General features: G+C 41.3%; 1 protein-coding gene across 1 annotated transcript; it reads left to right on the top strand.

The window, feature by feature from the left end:
* Positions 1–35: 35 nt before the first annotated feature.
* On the top strand, positions 36–14,822 carry fam50a (family with sequence similarity 50 member A). Its single transcript, XM_058644162.1, has 13 exons — positions 36–289; positions 1,466–1,550; positions 2,837–2,936; positions 3,277–3,440; positions 3,826–3,899; positions 4,457–4,523; positions 5,776–5,837; positions 5,931–6,007; positions 7,321–7,375; positions 9,270–9,318; positions 9,421–9,491; positions 10,530–10,640; positions 14,472–14,822. Exons 1-13 carry the CDS (start codon positions 179–181, stop codon positions 14,478–14,480), a joined length of 1,035 nt encoding a protein of 344 aa, XP_058500145.1. The 5' UTR covers positions 36–178; the 3' UTR covers positions 14,481–14,822.
* Positions 14,823–16,766: the final 1,944 nt, after the last annotated feature.

Here is a 16,766-nt window from a genome sequence, read left to right on the forward strand (position 1 = left end):
AAGACGTCACAGGAAGTACCCAGCATGCACTGCGCCGCCGCCATCTTTGTTGTTGTGGCTGAAGTGCTAGGAGATTAGCTTGCACACAGACGTGGGCAACTAATCCGCGTTTTTCCTCAAACTTCAGTGAAACATACTTTTTGCTATTTGTTTGGTTAAACAAGCTTATTTTTAAAACATGGCGCAATATAAAGGCGCAGCCAGCGAGGCCGGCAGAGCCATGCAGCTGATGAAGAAGCGAGAGAAAGAACGAGAACAGCTCGAACAGTTGAAGCAGAAGATTGCAGAGGTTTGTGGCTGTTCACACGGATAAAAACGTGTTTTCCTTTTCAGTCACGCACTGTTTCACATTTTACCAACTATCCCCTCTTCTCTAGTAACAGTGTCATTAACCATCAGAGTGTGTGGAGCTCAGAGAAACAGAGACATGCTGGACAGGTTGTCCAAAGTAAACTTCAGTAAAAAATATAACCTTTTACAATGACAGAACAAGTAGTTTGTGTGGCATTGCTCATATCAATAATGTCAACCGAGGAAATTCAGATTTGGTAAAGTAAAATGTAGAGCTGAGACCGTTAATCGATTAATCGATTATAAATCGATATATATCGATTAAAGTTAATCGACAACCATTTTGATAATCGGTTTGAAGTTTTTTTTCATGATTAAAACAAGATTTCTGATTGTTTAAGCTTCTTAAATGTGAATATTTTCTTCATTTCTTTGCTCTGGATAACAAAGAACTCATTAACAGTAAATCATTTCCAGGTTTGATGAACACTGATCAATATTTTTTAAGGTTTTCTGATATTTTATGGACCAAACAATTCATTGATTAATCGATTATGAAAATAATCGTTAGTTGCAGCTCTAGTAAAATGTGTACAACACCGACCTTATCAGGGTTCCCATGGGACCATGAATAGACATGGGTCATTGAAAGTGCTTGAATTTTGTGCACGAAAGAAGTTAAGTTGGTATTTAAATAAATGTCTCCCTTGTTTGTTACGATGCCACCTACTGTTTCTTGCCCTGCATTGCTTGATGTACGTAAACTAGGCTTAGGCAGGACAAACGTGGAGTCATATTTACTTGCGGTGTTGTGGACACTGTCCACTGTCCTCTCTCTCTCTGTGCCATTGATGTGAGATTCCGTGCAGAACAATGAATGAGTACAATTAAGACAAGAGAGCAAATGAACATTTGATGCCAGGGAAATGAAAATTCCAAGATCTCTCTCTGTCTCACCAGACAAATGACAAAGACCGATTTTGACCAAGATCCCAAGGACAATCACTTGTCCAGATGCAGAGCGTGCTGCAAATCAATAAAAGTGGACACCATGGATTATATAGGAAAAGTTCTGTGTCCTCTTTTTGGTGTTGCTTGTTTACATTCTTTTGTAGGATTACACTCCTCAATCCTTTATCTGTGTACTCCTCAAATTTGTGGTTTGTCTTTGCAGGACAACATGGTCAAGTCCAACATTGACAAGAAATTCTCAGCTCACTATGACGCTGTTGAGGCAGAGCTGAAATCCAGCACAGTTGGTGAGTATTTTTTCACTGTGGGGACACGATCAGCAAAATGAAGGTCATGAAGAAGCACAGGGGGCAACTTAAAGTGTCACCCACGTTCTGTAGTTTAAAGGGGACATATTATACCCTATTTCTCCAAGTTAAAATAGTTCCCTGGTGTCCTAATGAACATGTCTGTGACATGCTTTGGTCAAAATACCATAAGGATGAAGCACCATAGCAGTTCAATAACCCTGCCAAAACCGCCCCTTTCAGAACGCTCGGTTTTGTGCCTGGTCCCTTTATATGCAAATGAGACACAGTCAAACACACACCCACATCTTCCAGGGGGTTTCTGATTCGTCTTTTTCGCTGCGCTCACTCACTCAGCTCCTGTTCTCTCCGCTCCATTCCTCTCCCCCTCCCTCCACTAGTTCTCTGACAATATCAACATGGCAGCGTGCGCGGAAAACAGCGAGAGTGCCGTCACAGGAAGAGACGTCCGACACAAGGATAAAGCCAAACAGTGCCCAACTGTAAATCAGTTAAAAAACACTTAGGACAGCACCACTGATCGCCAGCGGCGAGCTGCAAGCTGCATAAACTGCCGCTGTATGTGACTGTATCAGACTGAGTCTTTGCTCCGGTCATGGAGGACGTACTGAACAAATATTTTTAATTAGGACGCGTCAGAATGGTCAGTTATGAGCTCTATGTGACCTTTTCTTGGTCTGTGTGTTTGTACGTCGGTGAAATATGGTCGCTGACTAAATACGGCGACCGCTGGCCGCAGTCTGATGCGAACACACAAACACACGTTTGCTGACATTATCCGGCTCATTAGCTACATATATATAAAATTTATCCACTGCACACACAAATCCTCTGAGGCTGGAAGACACTGTGCTCCACTGTGTAGCCACGAACAGCACACTTGACATAATACCGCTCTTCCTCCCTCGCATTTTATAGGGACAAGGTGGAGCTAAGGTGGAGCTCTCGAAGTAAACTTACTGGTGGGGGGGTAACATTTGCAGTGAAATGCGCATTCTGTCGTCATAAGCACAGGGAATTCAACATCGCGTGTTTTATCGCCTATACTTAAACTAAGGGGGACTACGAAAAAAGGACTGAGTATTCTTTTTTCACACTTTGGCGACTGGAAGGGCCTCCAGAGTCCCAAATATAAGTATTAAAATGATTAAAAAGTTGATTTTGCATAATATGTCCCCTTTAACATAAATTATTTGGTTGTTGATAACATCACTGGTGGATTTACTTTATCTATACATAAGTCTGTTGTCTGATGTTTTTGTCAGGTCTGGTGACGCTGAATGACATGAAGGCCAAGCAGGAGGCTCTGGTGAAGGAGAGAGAAAAACAGCTGGCCAAGAAGGAGCAGTCGAAGGAACTCCAGCTGTGAGTCTTGGCTGATTGATTTACTTTCACACACACTAGGTTTTTCATCTTTTGCCACATGTCGTTAAATGCGCTGCTGTCTGACTTTGGCCCCAGACTCTCTCATGAATGCGATTTTTAATATTAGTGAGAGTTTCCTTTAGATATTCTTAGAAATCTCTGCAACCTGCTGCTGATGTTGTTTTTTGCCCATGGATATAGAAGAACGTCATCCTTTTATTTGCACACACGATTTACACTTTATTGCTGCCTTGTGTGGGCCACACAAGGCAGCAGGAGGGTTAAAAAAAAATCTACAAAGGTATTTCATTAATTCTGTCATTTTTTCCTCTCTTTGCAGCAAACTAGAGAAGCAGAAAGAGAAGAAGAGAAAAGAGGAACAGAAGAGGAAAATCGCCAGTTTATCCTTTAATCCTGATGATGAAGAGGATAATGAAGAAGAAGAAGAGGAGGAGGAGGAAGAGGAAGAGGAGGAGGAAGAATCTGAGGAAGACGAGCAGGACTGTAAGTATTTATACAACATATGACTTTTAGCTTTGTTCTGAACGTCCTCTTGTGTTTTATGATGGTTAATCATCTGTTGTGGATTATTATAAGGCACCACCCAGAATTTAAAGGGATTTTTACATTTTGATTTGTTTATTTTGCCTTTGACAAGTGAAAGCACTTCATCTAAACCTGGAAGCAGATTTGTTTTGCCGTTTGAGGACAGAGACACAATTCAAAAACATCTTACACACAGCATGGACGTGACAAACGTGATGAAAAGTGAGATTAAAGTATCAAAGGATCCACTAATTGAGAGCGGCTGCTGAAAATTAAACAAACAAGGAAATAATATGTTGGTGGTGACGGTAAATTGAATGAATGTGTGATTGTTTCCTCACAGATATTCCACCTAAGAAGAAACTGGGGAAAAATCCAGATGTGGACACAAGTTTCCTTCCAGATCGTGACAGAGAGGTGAGCTCATGAAGCTGTTAAGTCACTGAAGTTAGAAACCCGTCTTGGTTTTCAACAACAAACTGAGAAAACAAAGGGAGAAATGTGGTGATTTGGCTGAAGAGGCGTCTGTTTTTGCTCAGAGAAGCCGGTGCTAGTGGGACATCTAGTGGTAGCAGATATTATCCATTAGCTTCCTGGCTCTGCTGCAGAGAGGACAAAAAACAATAAACGGCAACAAATTAAGCCATAATCACTGCAAGATGTAGGAGGATAAACAGGACACCTGCTGGAAATGATTAGAGGAAGAAGAAATACCAGAAAATTGGTCCTAATTTCACTCTACAGATGTCAGTGAGTGATAATTTAGTTGTTTGGTTTTGACTTTGATACAGTGACATGCTCAATTGTTCCCCTACTGTCGTTTTGAACACGATAAGAGAAGGAAATTGGGTCCCAGCCAGTGAGCAAATTTTAATCAATTAAATGGTAATATATTAAAATAGAGTGTCCAGTTCAGGCCGACTTTGAAAGAATTAGATTTTTATCTCACCGGTTTGTCCGTGTCTCGTGTTCAGGAGGAGGAGAATCGTCTTCGAGAGGAGCTGAGGCAGGAGTGGGAGCTTAAACAAGAGAAGATCAAGAGTGAGTGACCTCCGCACACACACACACAAACTGGTTTTTATATATTAGTGAGGACACATCATTACATTACATTACATGTCATTTAGCAGACGCTTTTATCCAAAGCGACTTACAATAAGTGCATTTAAACATTTTGGTACAAATAAGAGCTAGAAGTAAGTAAGAGCTTCAAGTAAACCAAACTATGAAGTGCTAGTCGTAAGTGCGATGTAAAGGTTTTTTTTTTGTCATCGTCGTCATCGTCGTCATCGTCTTAGTCGAGGTAGAGTCGGAAGAAATGTGTTTTTAGTCGGCGGCGGAAGATGTGGAGGCTTTCCGCTGTCCGGATGTTGATGGGGAGCTCGTTCCACCATTTGGGAGCGAGTTCTGTGAATGCCTCTGCGATCCTCTCAGTGAGGGGGCAGCGAGCCGGTTTGCCGATGCAGAGCGAAGTGGGCGGGCTGGGGTGTAGGTTTTGATCATGTCCTGGATGTAGGCTGGACCGGATCCGTTTGTAACATGGAACGCAAGCACTAGAGTCTAATAATGCGTTCCCTAGCCCCTTACCCTAACCTTAAGTGCTTAACCCTAGCCCTAAAGCCAGGTCTTATCCATGAAAAAGCCCTTTAAAGATCTGGGACCAAGATAAAATTTCCTCACAAAAGTAGGTTTGTACGTTTATTGGATGCATACACATAAACACACACAGGTTTGCACAGCTATTCTTCTTAGGACACTGGCCTGTCACATTTTATTCCTAATTTGATATTATTTCATTCACGTTTGAGCTGTAATCACACACCGAAAATGCAGTGGCTTTAAATACATTTTATTTCAGCTGTTTTTAGGATTGTTCCATCCTGCTCCACTAAGGGCTGGATGCTACCAATACACTTAACACCATGGTTCTGTACGTATTCTTTACCACCAGTGGCACGCAAGATTCCTCTGGTGGTACTCCCGTAATCTCTGGAGGAAGAGGAGGATGACGAGAGAGCAAACAAACCTTAACCAAACCACATTTCATATTCAATATATTAGCCCTAAATTTAACCAGCTCCTCAGAAATTAGGTTCTGCTTCATTAGGACCAGGTTCTAGTCTCCATGAGGTCCTGACAAGGTCGGTGTTTATGCCAGAAAAGTTCCTTTAAGACCTCTAATAATCTTGAAGATTAAGTGATTTCAGTGGATCAGCATTATTTGGGTTACTACAGTCATGATATTCTGGCCTGTCAGTGTAACATCAGTGTGTGTGTTTGTCTTTGTTCTCAGGTGAGGAGATTGAAATCACTTTCAGCTACTGGGATGGTTCAGGTCATCGTAAGACAGTCAAGGTATGTGTCTATGGCTGTTAATAACAGGGGAAACATATTACACATATTTGGTTTACCATCATCAGCCCGGTGTGTGTGTTTTTTGTCCTGCAGATGAAGAAGGGGAACACCATCCAGAACTTCCTGCAGAGGGCCCTGGAGGTCCTGAGGAAGGACTTCAGTGAGCTCAGGTGAGACATGAACAGGAATGAGTTCATTTGAAATGCCTGTAAAGCAAAAACTGCTTGTCTCCAGTCTTCTGTTGAGGATTTTTTCATTGTGTGTAAAAATATGACTCAGTGACACACCAGAGCCATGTTTAGCATAACTCCTCCTCATTGTTAAATTGAGACATTCGGAAATGTTGCTTCTTGACGTGTTTGTTCAACAAGTAGTTTGACTTGTTTGTTACCATTCAGTGAAAACACTGACAAACAGACGTCCAGCTGCTTTTGTCCCCACCAAATTGGACACGCCCCCCAGCATTTAAGAGCAGAGAATGTTGCTAAAATGTATGATTTGAAACCAGATTTTGTTTTACTTTCCCTGTGGGATCAATAAAGTTACTACCTTCAGTACCAACCCAATCAACCAACTCAACCAACCCACCAAACAAATAACCAGCCAAACTAACCAAGAAACCCAAGCAACCTAGGAACCAAACCAACCAACCCACCAAGGAATCCAAGGAACCCAATTGACCAACCAAACAGCCAACCCAACTAACCAAGGATCCCAACTAACCAAAATAACCTAGGAACCAAACCAATCAAACAAACAACCAAGAAACCCAAGCAACCAAGGGACCCCATTAAAAACAACCGAACAAACAGCCGACCAAACCAATCAACCAAACTAACCAAGAAACCCAATCAACAAAGGAACCCTATAAAAAACTACCACACAGCCAGCTGACCACGGAATCCAGTCAACCACACAAACAAATGTGCAAAGACCTTGTTTTTACTTTTGTTTGTATTGGTTTGTCAGTGCAGAAACCCTCACAGACAATTTATTTTTAAAATGTTGAGGTCATTGAAGAAGAGCGTTGTTTATCTGCCAACAAGGACAATTGACTGTTTCCTGTGTTATTTAATCCAACTCATCTACAAACAGCTTTCTGTCCTCGACCTTGGCATGAGCTGCAAATGGAGAAACCACAACAGAGAGTGGTAAACAAATGACAGGCGTCATCCAAATATGCACACACACACACACACACACACACACACACACACACACGCGCACACTCACCCAACTACAAACACACCTGCCCCCACACACCCAATATCCTGCTTTGACCCTCTGATTTTAATCTTCGCTTTCTGCCTGGAGTTCCCACCATCGGGACATTTTGTATCATTATTTTAAACGATTTCAGAGGAAATGATGACAAGTTTAGACCAAAACGTTTTAAAAAGAAAGTTTAAATCGAGAATGAGTCCATTTTCCACATGGAAGTGAATGGACTGTGAGATAATGTGAAACTTTCTCCTCTGTGCAGATCTGCTGGAGTAGAACAGCTGATGTACATCAAAGAGGATCTGATCATCCCACATGTAAGTACTGTGTGTGAAGTGACTACATGCACTGGGTTTTCAATACTCCAGCCCAACTATTTGCAGTATGATGTCTTGATGCAGAGATGTCAGATGTTACCAAGAGTATTTAGTCACAAGAATTTGCCACGACACTGTATTAGAGTCAGTTGGCAGCGGTCGGTGCTGATTCTGTCGCCACATGTCGCTCATGTGTGGGGAAACTCTGGAAATTGTAAGTGCGACCAAATCAAAAAATGTCATCACACTCCAAAGATCCGGCGCACATTTGACTCTGGATTCCTGTCACTAAAGTGGACTTCATCATGAAGCTTTTACAAGTTTGTCCTCCCATCCTAAGCTGTGGCAGCACATTCAAGTCCTTGAATTTGAGGGAATTTAGTCCTGGAAAAGTCCCCGAATTTGATGTCAACTAAGGTGTAGGAACCCTCTACCATTAGAGCTGCAACTAACAATTGTTTTCATCGTGGATTCATCTATTGATTAATTTCTTTCTCCATTAATTGATCTGTCATTTAGTCCACCTGTGATTTCACCAAACCTCAATCTCATGATGTTCTCAAACGTCTTGTTTTGTCCACAAAATGTAATCAGTTTTAAACGAATTCTCATAAAAAAGTCATATAAAAGAGAAAAAAAAACTGAAAATATTTACATTTCACAGTGTGATTGAACTTATTAAAACTAACACTCAAATCGATTGAGTAATAAAGTCCTTAGTAATTTATTATTAATTTATTAGTCATTTGCCCAATTGGAAACGTTTAAAGCACTTTGAACAGGGACGATGCCTCGCTGTTGTCGTGTCACCGGTTTTGGTTTTCTGCTCACTCACATTTTATTTTTAAAACCTATAATTAAACATTGGTGGTATGATAACTGATTACCATTCCTTTTCATGCCATGACTCAACATCACAGCAGCAGCAGAAGCCTGTGTAATTACGTTCACACCCACCACTGTTTAAACACTGAAGCACGTCTCATCTCTTTGTCTCAGCCGGTGTACATTGGCCTTCACAGTCTTGGACGCTTTTCTTTCCCTTGTGCTGTTTGTCTTGGCAGCCGCTGTCGCTCTGGGAATGTATTTGTGTGTGCAGCCGTGACACACCAGTGAAAACACAGAAGGTGTACCTTAAGTGTTGTTTTGATGATCTTCATTTCATCTCTAAAGCTAAGTCTTAAGTGGATGATTCTGCACCTTTTGATATGTGTTTGACAGTAAGTCAGTCACACTTTCATATTGTACACAAAAAAAGGAACGAGACGCAATGTAATACACTAATGGTACGACAAACGCACTCAGACGAGTTCGCTCATTTACGTAGGGGGCAAATCGACTAAATGGATGCCAAAATTTCAAAATGGCAGACTTCCTGTTTCGTGGCGATTGGTTGAAATTGGCTAAAACGCCGAGGGTTGCCGTCGCCACGCTGTTTTGAATCCGCGAAACCTTTCAACAACTTTTCACCTTTGATGTGTCTTTGGCGTGTTTTTTTATGCCGGTACAGCAAACGTGCTCGGACGTTTGCTCATTTACGTAGGGTGCAAATGGGCAAAATGGATGACAAAATTCAACATGACCTGTTGAGATGAGGCCGTGGTTAGGGTCAACTTTTTTGTTCGTCTTGGGCCATAGCACCTTCCCACCAAGTATCAGGAAATTCCGTGGAATGTAGAATACCTTTAGATCGTCAGGGTTCTAATACTGGTGCTGGACATGATAAAGTGGAACTAAACCTTGGTAGATTTTAGTTTTATGTTTTTCCTGGTTTGACTTGTAGTGACTGCCATTATCAGTTGTTTTTTTTACTCTGTCATAAGAGTTTGTCTTGTTGCTATGACAACAGAGTGTGTGTGTTTTTTTAACACACATTTCTTTTCGTTTCATTCAGCACCACAGCTTTTACGACTTCATCGTAACAAAAGCCAGAGGCAAATCAGGTGAGTGAACCGGATTTTTGTTTGTTTTTTGCGAAATACAAGAATTAATGTAATTTGTGAAGTGAAGTTTTAGGTTTATGTGTTTTTCTCCTCACCCCTCAGGTCCTCTCTTCAGCTTCGACGTTCACGACGACATTCGACTTGTAAACGACGCCACGGTGGAGAAAGATGAGGTGAGGTTTGATTCGTCCAGCTATACAACAAATGTTATATTATCGTACTTTTTTGCTGTTTTTTTTTTTTTTTTAGTGTAAAGCCTTATATGCAATATTTTTAATATATATACGTTTATATTCAAAATGAACATTCAAGAAAGGCATGACGGACAGTAGCAGACATTAAACCTGCACAGAAACCCCATTCTACTTGAGGAAATGTTAATTAAACAGGATTTACAGAGGAGAAACATTTAAGTCTCACAGACAAACCTCCACTGACTCCATCACCTGCTGTACACAGTATCTGAAAATGGGATGAATGAATATGAATTCTAATAAAATAGAAGATAACACTGATAAACCGAAGTACACTTTGTGTTCAAAAGCATGAGTCTGGTGGAGAAAACAAACAAATAACACACCCACAAAGTCTAGTGGGCCAAATAAAACCTTTCAGTGGGCCAATTTTGGCCCACAAGCCCCACTTTGGTCACTCCTATCCCTAGATGTTTGTAAGTAAACTTAAATAACCCAGAACGCATCAGGCTGTTAAGCTTCACGGGTCCTTGAAAGTTTATGAAAATCACCCCCAAAAAATACACAATTCTATGCGAGAAAGAAGTGAAAGTTGATATTTAGGTGAATGTCTCCCTTGTTTGTTACGATGCCACCTGCTGTACATAGTCTAGGCCTACGCAGGACAAATGTCCTGTGTTGTGGACACTGTCTCGCTCTCTCTCTCTCTCTCTGCTGTTGACGTGAGATTCCGTGCAGAACAATGAACAAGTAAAGTTAAGCAAAGAGAGAGAAAAATGACGATGTGATTTCTGGGAAATGAAAATGATCTCTGTCTCAGCAAAGACAAATGACAAAAGATCGACTTTTGACACACACTTGTCCAGATGCAGAGCAATAAAAGTAGACGCCCTAGAGGTTCTTACAAGTTTCTCCTCCCAGCTTAAGCTGTGTTGGCACATTTTGTCCCTGAATTTGAGGGAATTAGTCCATGAAAGACCTGGGAAAGTCCTTGACTGTGCACATTTCTGCCTCCAGTCTCACGCAGGTAAAGTGGTGCTGAGGAGCTGGTATGAGAAGAACAAGCACATCTTCCCCGCCAGTCGTTGGGAGCCCTACGATCCGGAGAAAAAGTGGGACAAATACACGGTGAGGCTCATTCTGTCCATGTGCTTCTTCATTTTAGCAGCAAATGACCTGAAGGCATCACTCAAGTCTTAATCTGAGCTGAAAATCTAATCTATTTCTTTAAGGCACCTTGTGTAGTTTTCACTTTAATTCAATCATCCCAAGAAATGAAGTTTGTTTCCTGCAAACCTTCAGACTTTACTGTCTACACTGCAGCCACATGTTTTCTTCTTACTCGATTTCTCTGTCTGTGACTTTCTGAACGAACTGATGACTTGAAAATGAAATGCCAGAAAATGTTGATTTGTGTGTTTTCCAAAACCCAAATTATTCCATTTGAATTATTTCTTTCTTAAACCAGAAAATATTCACTGAAAAATTTGAATTTCCCTTAAAAACCACTCACACTGACTAAGACTGTTAAGACTTGGGAATTTTCGGTTTCCTTTTCCTTTATTTATTTTATTTTTTCCTTATGCGTAAATCAAATCAGAGCATAAAACATCCGGCTGTGTTTTTAATCCTGCCATTGTCATGTGGACGACAGGCGTATCCACAGCTTAACTGATGTGTTTTTAAATGAAAACAGACCAATTCTTCTTGACTGTTCTGCTTCAGCTCTTGTATTTATAGTTAAACGTTGTAGCCAATATGAAAAACAGTGCACTGGGAGAGGGAAGATGGAAAATGAGTTTCACAGACGTTGACCAAAGGCCACACAACAAGCATTGGGACGTATTCAGAACGAAAGAGATAAGTGTCACGCCGAGCAGCAGACGTCCAACCGGTAGACTAAAGAAAACATCAGCAGTCGATGACAGAAACATTGTGAGAACTGTAAAGAGAAAAAAACCTTAAAACAACTGTCGGTGATTTCACTGACAGCCTCCAGACGGCCGGGGTGAAGGGAACACAATCCACTGTTCGCTGAAGACGGCCGGAACCAAAGTACAGAAAATGCAAAACCACCCCCATTAGCAATAAAAAAAAAATAGAAAGGCCACGTTGGAATTTGGCAAGATGAGGCTCAAATGTTCTAGGGAATAAGTTTATGTAGTGATGAGGCAAAGATGAACCTCTGAGCAAAGTGATGAGAGGAAGGATCTGCTCGTAATCCCTCGTCCTCCTGCGCAGGGATAGAGAGCTCCTTTTTAAAATGTACTAAATGTGCTGGTTTGCCTGTAGAGCTCTTAATACTACACCTCCAGTGATTAGCTGCTTCCAGAGTTCACTTGTGAGCGGTCGAAGGGTTCATTCACACCAGACCTTCGAAAGTTAATCCTATTCCGGTTCGTTTGGGCAGATGTGAGTGCGCAACCGAACTCTGATCCGCACCAAAGATGTGAACTCTGGTCCTACCAAAAACGTAGGTCTCGGTTCGCTTCAGTGAGGTTAATAAGACACTTTTCTTGTTCATTGTTGTGTCGTCGTCTTCAGTAATTCTTGATGCAGCGTCGCCTCAGGCGAGGAGGGGAATACGTTACTCAAATGGTTTCGGTTCGTTTGACTAAAGTGTGAAAGTGTGAAAAAGCAAACCCAGACTGGCTAGCGAACTATGAGGTGTGAAAACGACCTAAGACCACCTCTTTCAAGCGGACCATCGTTTGGATGGTTGGTCTTCATCAGAGGTCTTGGACTACGCTAACTCTGATTCACATGAACCGTGCTAAAGCGGGTAAACTCACCAAGATTCTGTTCATCCACACTAAACGAGGCTGGTGTGAACGCACAGGATCTGGAATGTGTACTTTTCATTACCGTAACTCGCCGACGGTTTGCAATATCTCGAAAATTCAGAAACTATGGACAGGGTATGACCCCGGCCCGATGTCAGCAGAGATTAGCACAGCCAACCCAAATAGTGTGACCCTCATGTGGAGGTTAAAGCGGTCGAAGACGGACACTGGAAAGCAGAGAAATAGAGCTTTAATTGCGCTCCATATACTCGTCATTACGGTAGAACCTCTGGACTTCCCGCGGAACGTGGATATGGAAAGGGAAAGTTATCTTGGAGAAAGGAAGCAGAAGCGCTCACTCATTGACACATTTTTTTGGACAATTCTACAGCCATAAAATCTAAATAAATCCAGGCGATACCTGATTATCAGAGGTGAAACATGTCTCAAAAGCTTCCTCTTATACCATACCATTTCCAGGAGTACTTTTATTACCAGCAGCTTATTCTTCCGTGGAGAAAAGAATTCCTGGTAATGCCTCTGCGTGGTTTTTGCGTTTACACTGCACCTCGAAGTTCCTGCTCAACAAATACGCTCAAAAGAGCCTGGACCTCATCGTCCGTCGACACAGTGACTGATAGCAAAATGGATAAGTTCATCTTTCTTCGTCTTCTTGTAAAGGTCTTGTTTAACCCTCTTATGACCATCATGATAATCCAGTATCGCCTGGATTTATTTTGATGTTATGGCTGTAGAATTATCCAAAAATGTGTCGGTGAGTGAGTTCTTCTGCCCCTTTACTTTTCCATATCCGGCAGTTACTCAAACGTGTGACACGCTGGTGAATCTCGTCTGTGATTGTGACAGTCCTTCCGCAGGAAGTCCTGAGGTTCTTCTGCCCTTTTCTTCCAAGATAACTTTCACTTTTCCATATCCGGCAGTTATTCAACCGTTTAAGAATCACGGTACTGAGACGTTGACTTCGCAAACGTGTGACATCGCTGGAGAATCTCGCCTCGGACCTCGGACGGTCGTTCATCCGTCCATCTTCTACCACTTTATCCTCCACATGAGGGTCAGCTGACATAGGGCGAAAGGCGGGGTCACACCCTAGACAAGATCGCCAGTCCAATGTTTGAATTTTCTAGATATCACAAACGTTCTCGGAATAAGTACACGTGTCTGCCAAATCCTGTCGGCGAAACAGCTGCAACATGTGTTCCGCCAATTAGCAATCTTTGGCACACAGCCCCGCCCCTCTAGAGTTCTTGGTAATCTGAAAAGCCCCCCAGTCACGAGAAGGTTCTTCTTTGGGTGAAAGTCTGGGGTCGAGGGAAAGTTTTTCTCCCAGATAATTTCAGGGGAAATCAAAAAACTTCCACTGCGGTTGAAAAAACACTGAACTCTCATCTTGAGTTTATCGTCTGACCAAAAGTCATGGAATTGGCCTCACTTTAAACTCGTCCACATCTCTGTATTTTTCTTTTTTAAGAGATACAAAAAAATACATCATTATTCTAACACTTCATTACTCTCTGAAAACTGAAAATCTGGTTCACGTTCAACAAAAAACCCTTGCATGACGAAGAGGAATGCAATGACAGGGGAGATCTAATAAATTAGAGGGGAGACGAGAAGCCGCTCAGGTGGAAAAGAAAAAGTGACACCAAAGCATGAGGCCAGTTGTTTTATGTTGCGGAGAAAGAGGAGCACACATGTGGTGTGAAGTGGAACAAAATGTGTCCCAGTGGTCGTCCTAAATCTGTCCTCGGGAGCGAAGAAGAGACAAGAGTTTCACAACACGTTTAAGCACAAGAAAACAAAATTTACGTCACTGGACAAACACAAGGTTTACAGGTTTTTGACTCATGTTCTCACATCAGCGTCGAACAAAAAGCAGCCTCACAAACATTCACCGGACTAACGACAGAACAGACGTTCATGTGTCAAAGCAACATGAGACGTGGTCGGTTTCATAATCCGTCCGTCCAGATGTGCCGCTGCCATTTATTAGCGTGCAACAGCCGAGTGGATCAAAACATTTCCTGAGGATTTTTCGGGACATAAACCTTTCTAATTTCGCTATAATCAGATTGTCTGCTCTGCTGTTGTTGAGTTTGGACTCGCTTGTGTTTCAACTTTGTGTGTTTTTCCCCGTTTGTGTTTGTTTTTTCAGATCCGATGAAAAGGCCTGATCTCACCGGAGATTCCTGGGGTCCCTGGTGCAAACGCTCTTTTGCTAATTTCCATCTTGTTCCGCTCTGTGCTTCATCAGGTTTCAATATACAAATGTCACTTGATTTGTTATACAACTCTCACCAAACGTATGTGACTTAGTTGCCAGTGTGTGTGTGTGCGTGTGCGTGTATCCTGTGAAAAACAAGCCTGCGATCATGTGTTTTAAAGCTGATGAGTTTGTTTCTGGGTGTCTGGGCTTAATAAAGCAGCCCGGGCCTCTTTGGACTGATGAGCACGGTTCATTAAACTTGGCACGGACACTTGGCTTCTTTTGCCACTATTGAAAAGATCACTCGTGTGTCTTTTTCATTTGTTTTGGCTCTGACTCTGTGAGATCTGTCTGATTCTGCCACATCAGGAAAAAGATCCTCCACACGACGTTTTCATGCGATGGTGGATAAATCAGACTGTTTGGTGCTTTCCATTTTTGTCCCAAAATGGAAGTTCCACTCCGCATTCCGCTTCAGGGGAGCCAGAAATTAGCTGTGTTTCCACGGAGTGGAGCAGCACGGGATGTTCTTTCTTGTGTTTACATGAGGTATCTTACCAAAATAACTCGAGCTGTAACTACCCATTATAGCATCCATTGATCAAGGGATTGGATAAAAGCATGAAAGAGCATACATTTCAATAGTTTTATTGCACATTTCAGGAAAAAAAAAAAAAAAACATTTTAATGAAATAGATACAAATACTAAGTGAATGTAAGGCATAACCTCAATCAAAAATAAATAAAACAAATGTCCTTCATGTTGTGAATCTTAACTTTTAGAACCCGTTCCTCAGGCCACACGCAAGCCTTTATTTAAAACACAATCTCAGAATTCTGACTTTAAACTGAGAATCATTTCTCTCAAAATTATGACTTTTTCTCAAAGAATTCCGAGAAGAAAGGTCAGAATTGTGACATTTTTTAAAGCAGATTCTGACATCAATCTCAGAATTCTGACTTTATTTCCTTAAAATGTACTTTTTTCAAAGAATTCCACAAAGAAAAGTCATGATTTTGAGAAAAAAGTCATAATTGTGAGGAAAAAGTCACCTATTTTTACCTTTTTCCTCAAAATTGAAAAAAAAAAATTGTCAGATTATGACATCTCACTTTTTCCCTCAGAATTCAGGTTTTTCAATTTGATTATTTTATTTGTCAATTATAATCAAAAATAAACGGAAAAAGTGTCATGCCTTCATGTTGCATGTGCATCTTAACTTTCAGAACCCGTTCCTCAGGCCGAACATAAGCCTTTCTTTAAAACACTGGAGTGAAGTCACAGGATTAAACACAGAAACCAAACCAATAAACAAACACAAAAAAACCCACACAGTGAAACTGCGCCGGTGCAGCAGCTGTTTGTGTTTACCTGAACGCTAAACTGTTGATGGCTATAAATTTCTCTCTTAATGCTTCCCTGTAGTTCTTAAATGATCTTTGAAAACAGATGTAAATGTCACAAATGTGACCGCGCAGGGTTCATGGTACGTCAAGCTAAACGAGATGCGTTCAGCGACGCCGGGTAAATTTCACTTCACTTCGGCAGAATCTGCAGCGTGATGCAGTCAAGGAATCTCGCAAATTTCATGAAATGCCAATTGCTGCTGCTACCACCTTATGTAATCGATGCACCGCAATTTGTTTTTATCGTCCCTTTAATATATTTTATCGGTTTCAAATATAATTAACTTATCGTCTCATTAACCAGTAATAATAAATACAATAGTGCCATCTATAGCCATGTTGGATTCTGATGTGGGGGGGGGGGCTTCGACTTTCAGAAGTGGAAATCCAACTTCAAGGAGGCGTGGCTGTTGAAACTTCCGACCAGGAACTGGGGAAATCCAACCTCCGACTACAACTGGAATGTGCGTAAGCAGACCTCTTTTCTTCTTCTTTTTACTGGTGTTTTTGTCTAAAACTTTTAGTCTTATAAGACAAAATAAAACTAATTTTAAGTGTTTTTTATAATTCTGAGAAAAGTCCGAATTTTAAGAAAATCAACAAAATAGTGATTTAATAAAAAAAGTCAAATTCTGACGTCAATATCAGAATTTTGCTTTTTTCTAAGACCTCTTCTGGGAGAACATTTTTTTTATCAGATTCTCTGCCTTTTTTAAATCAGAATTCTGAGGGGGAAAAAGTGCGAATTTAATTATGTTGTTTCCAAATTTATTTATTTTTTTTCTTCTGTACCTGCACACTTGGAGGATGAAGCCTCGACTCGCCTCGACCTTTAGC

This window comes from Solea solea, chromosome 11 (assembly GCF_958295425.1).
Source record: "Solea solea chromosome 11, fSolSol10.1, whole genome shotgun sequence".
In the NCBI taxonomy this organism is placed as follows: domain Eukaryota; kingdom Metazoa; phylum Chordata; class Actinopteri; order Pleuronectiformes; family Soleidae; genus Solea; species Solea solea.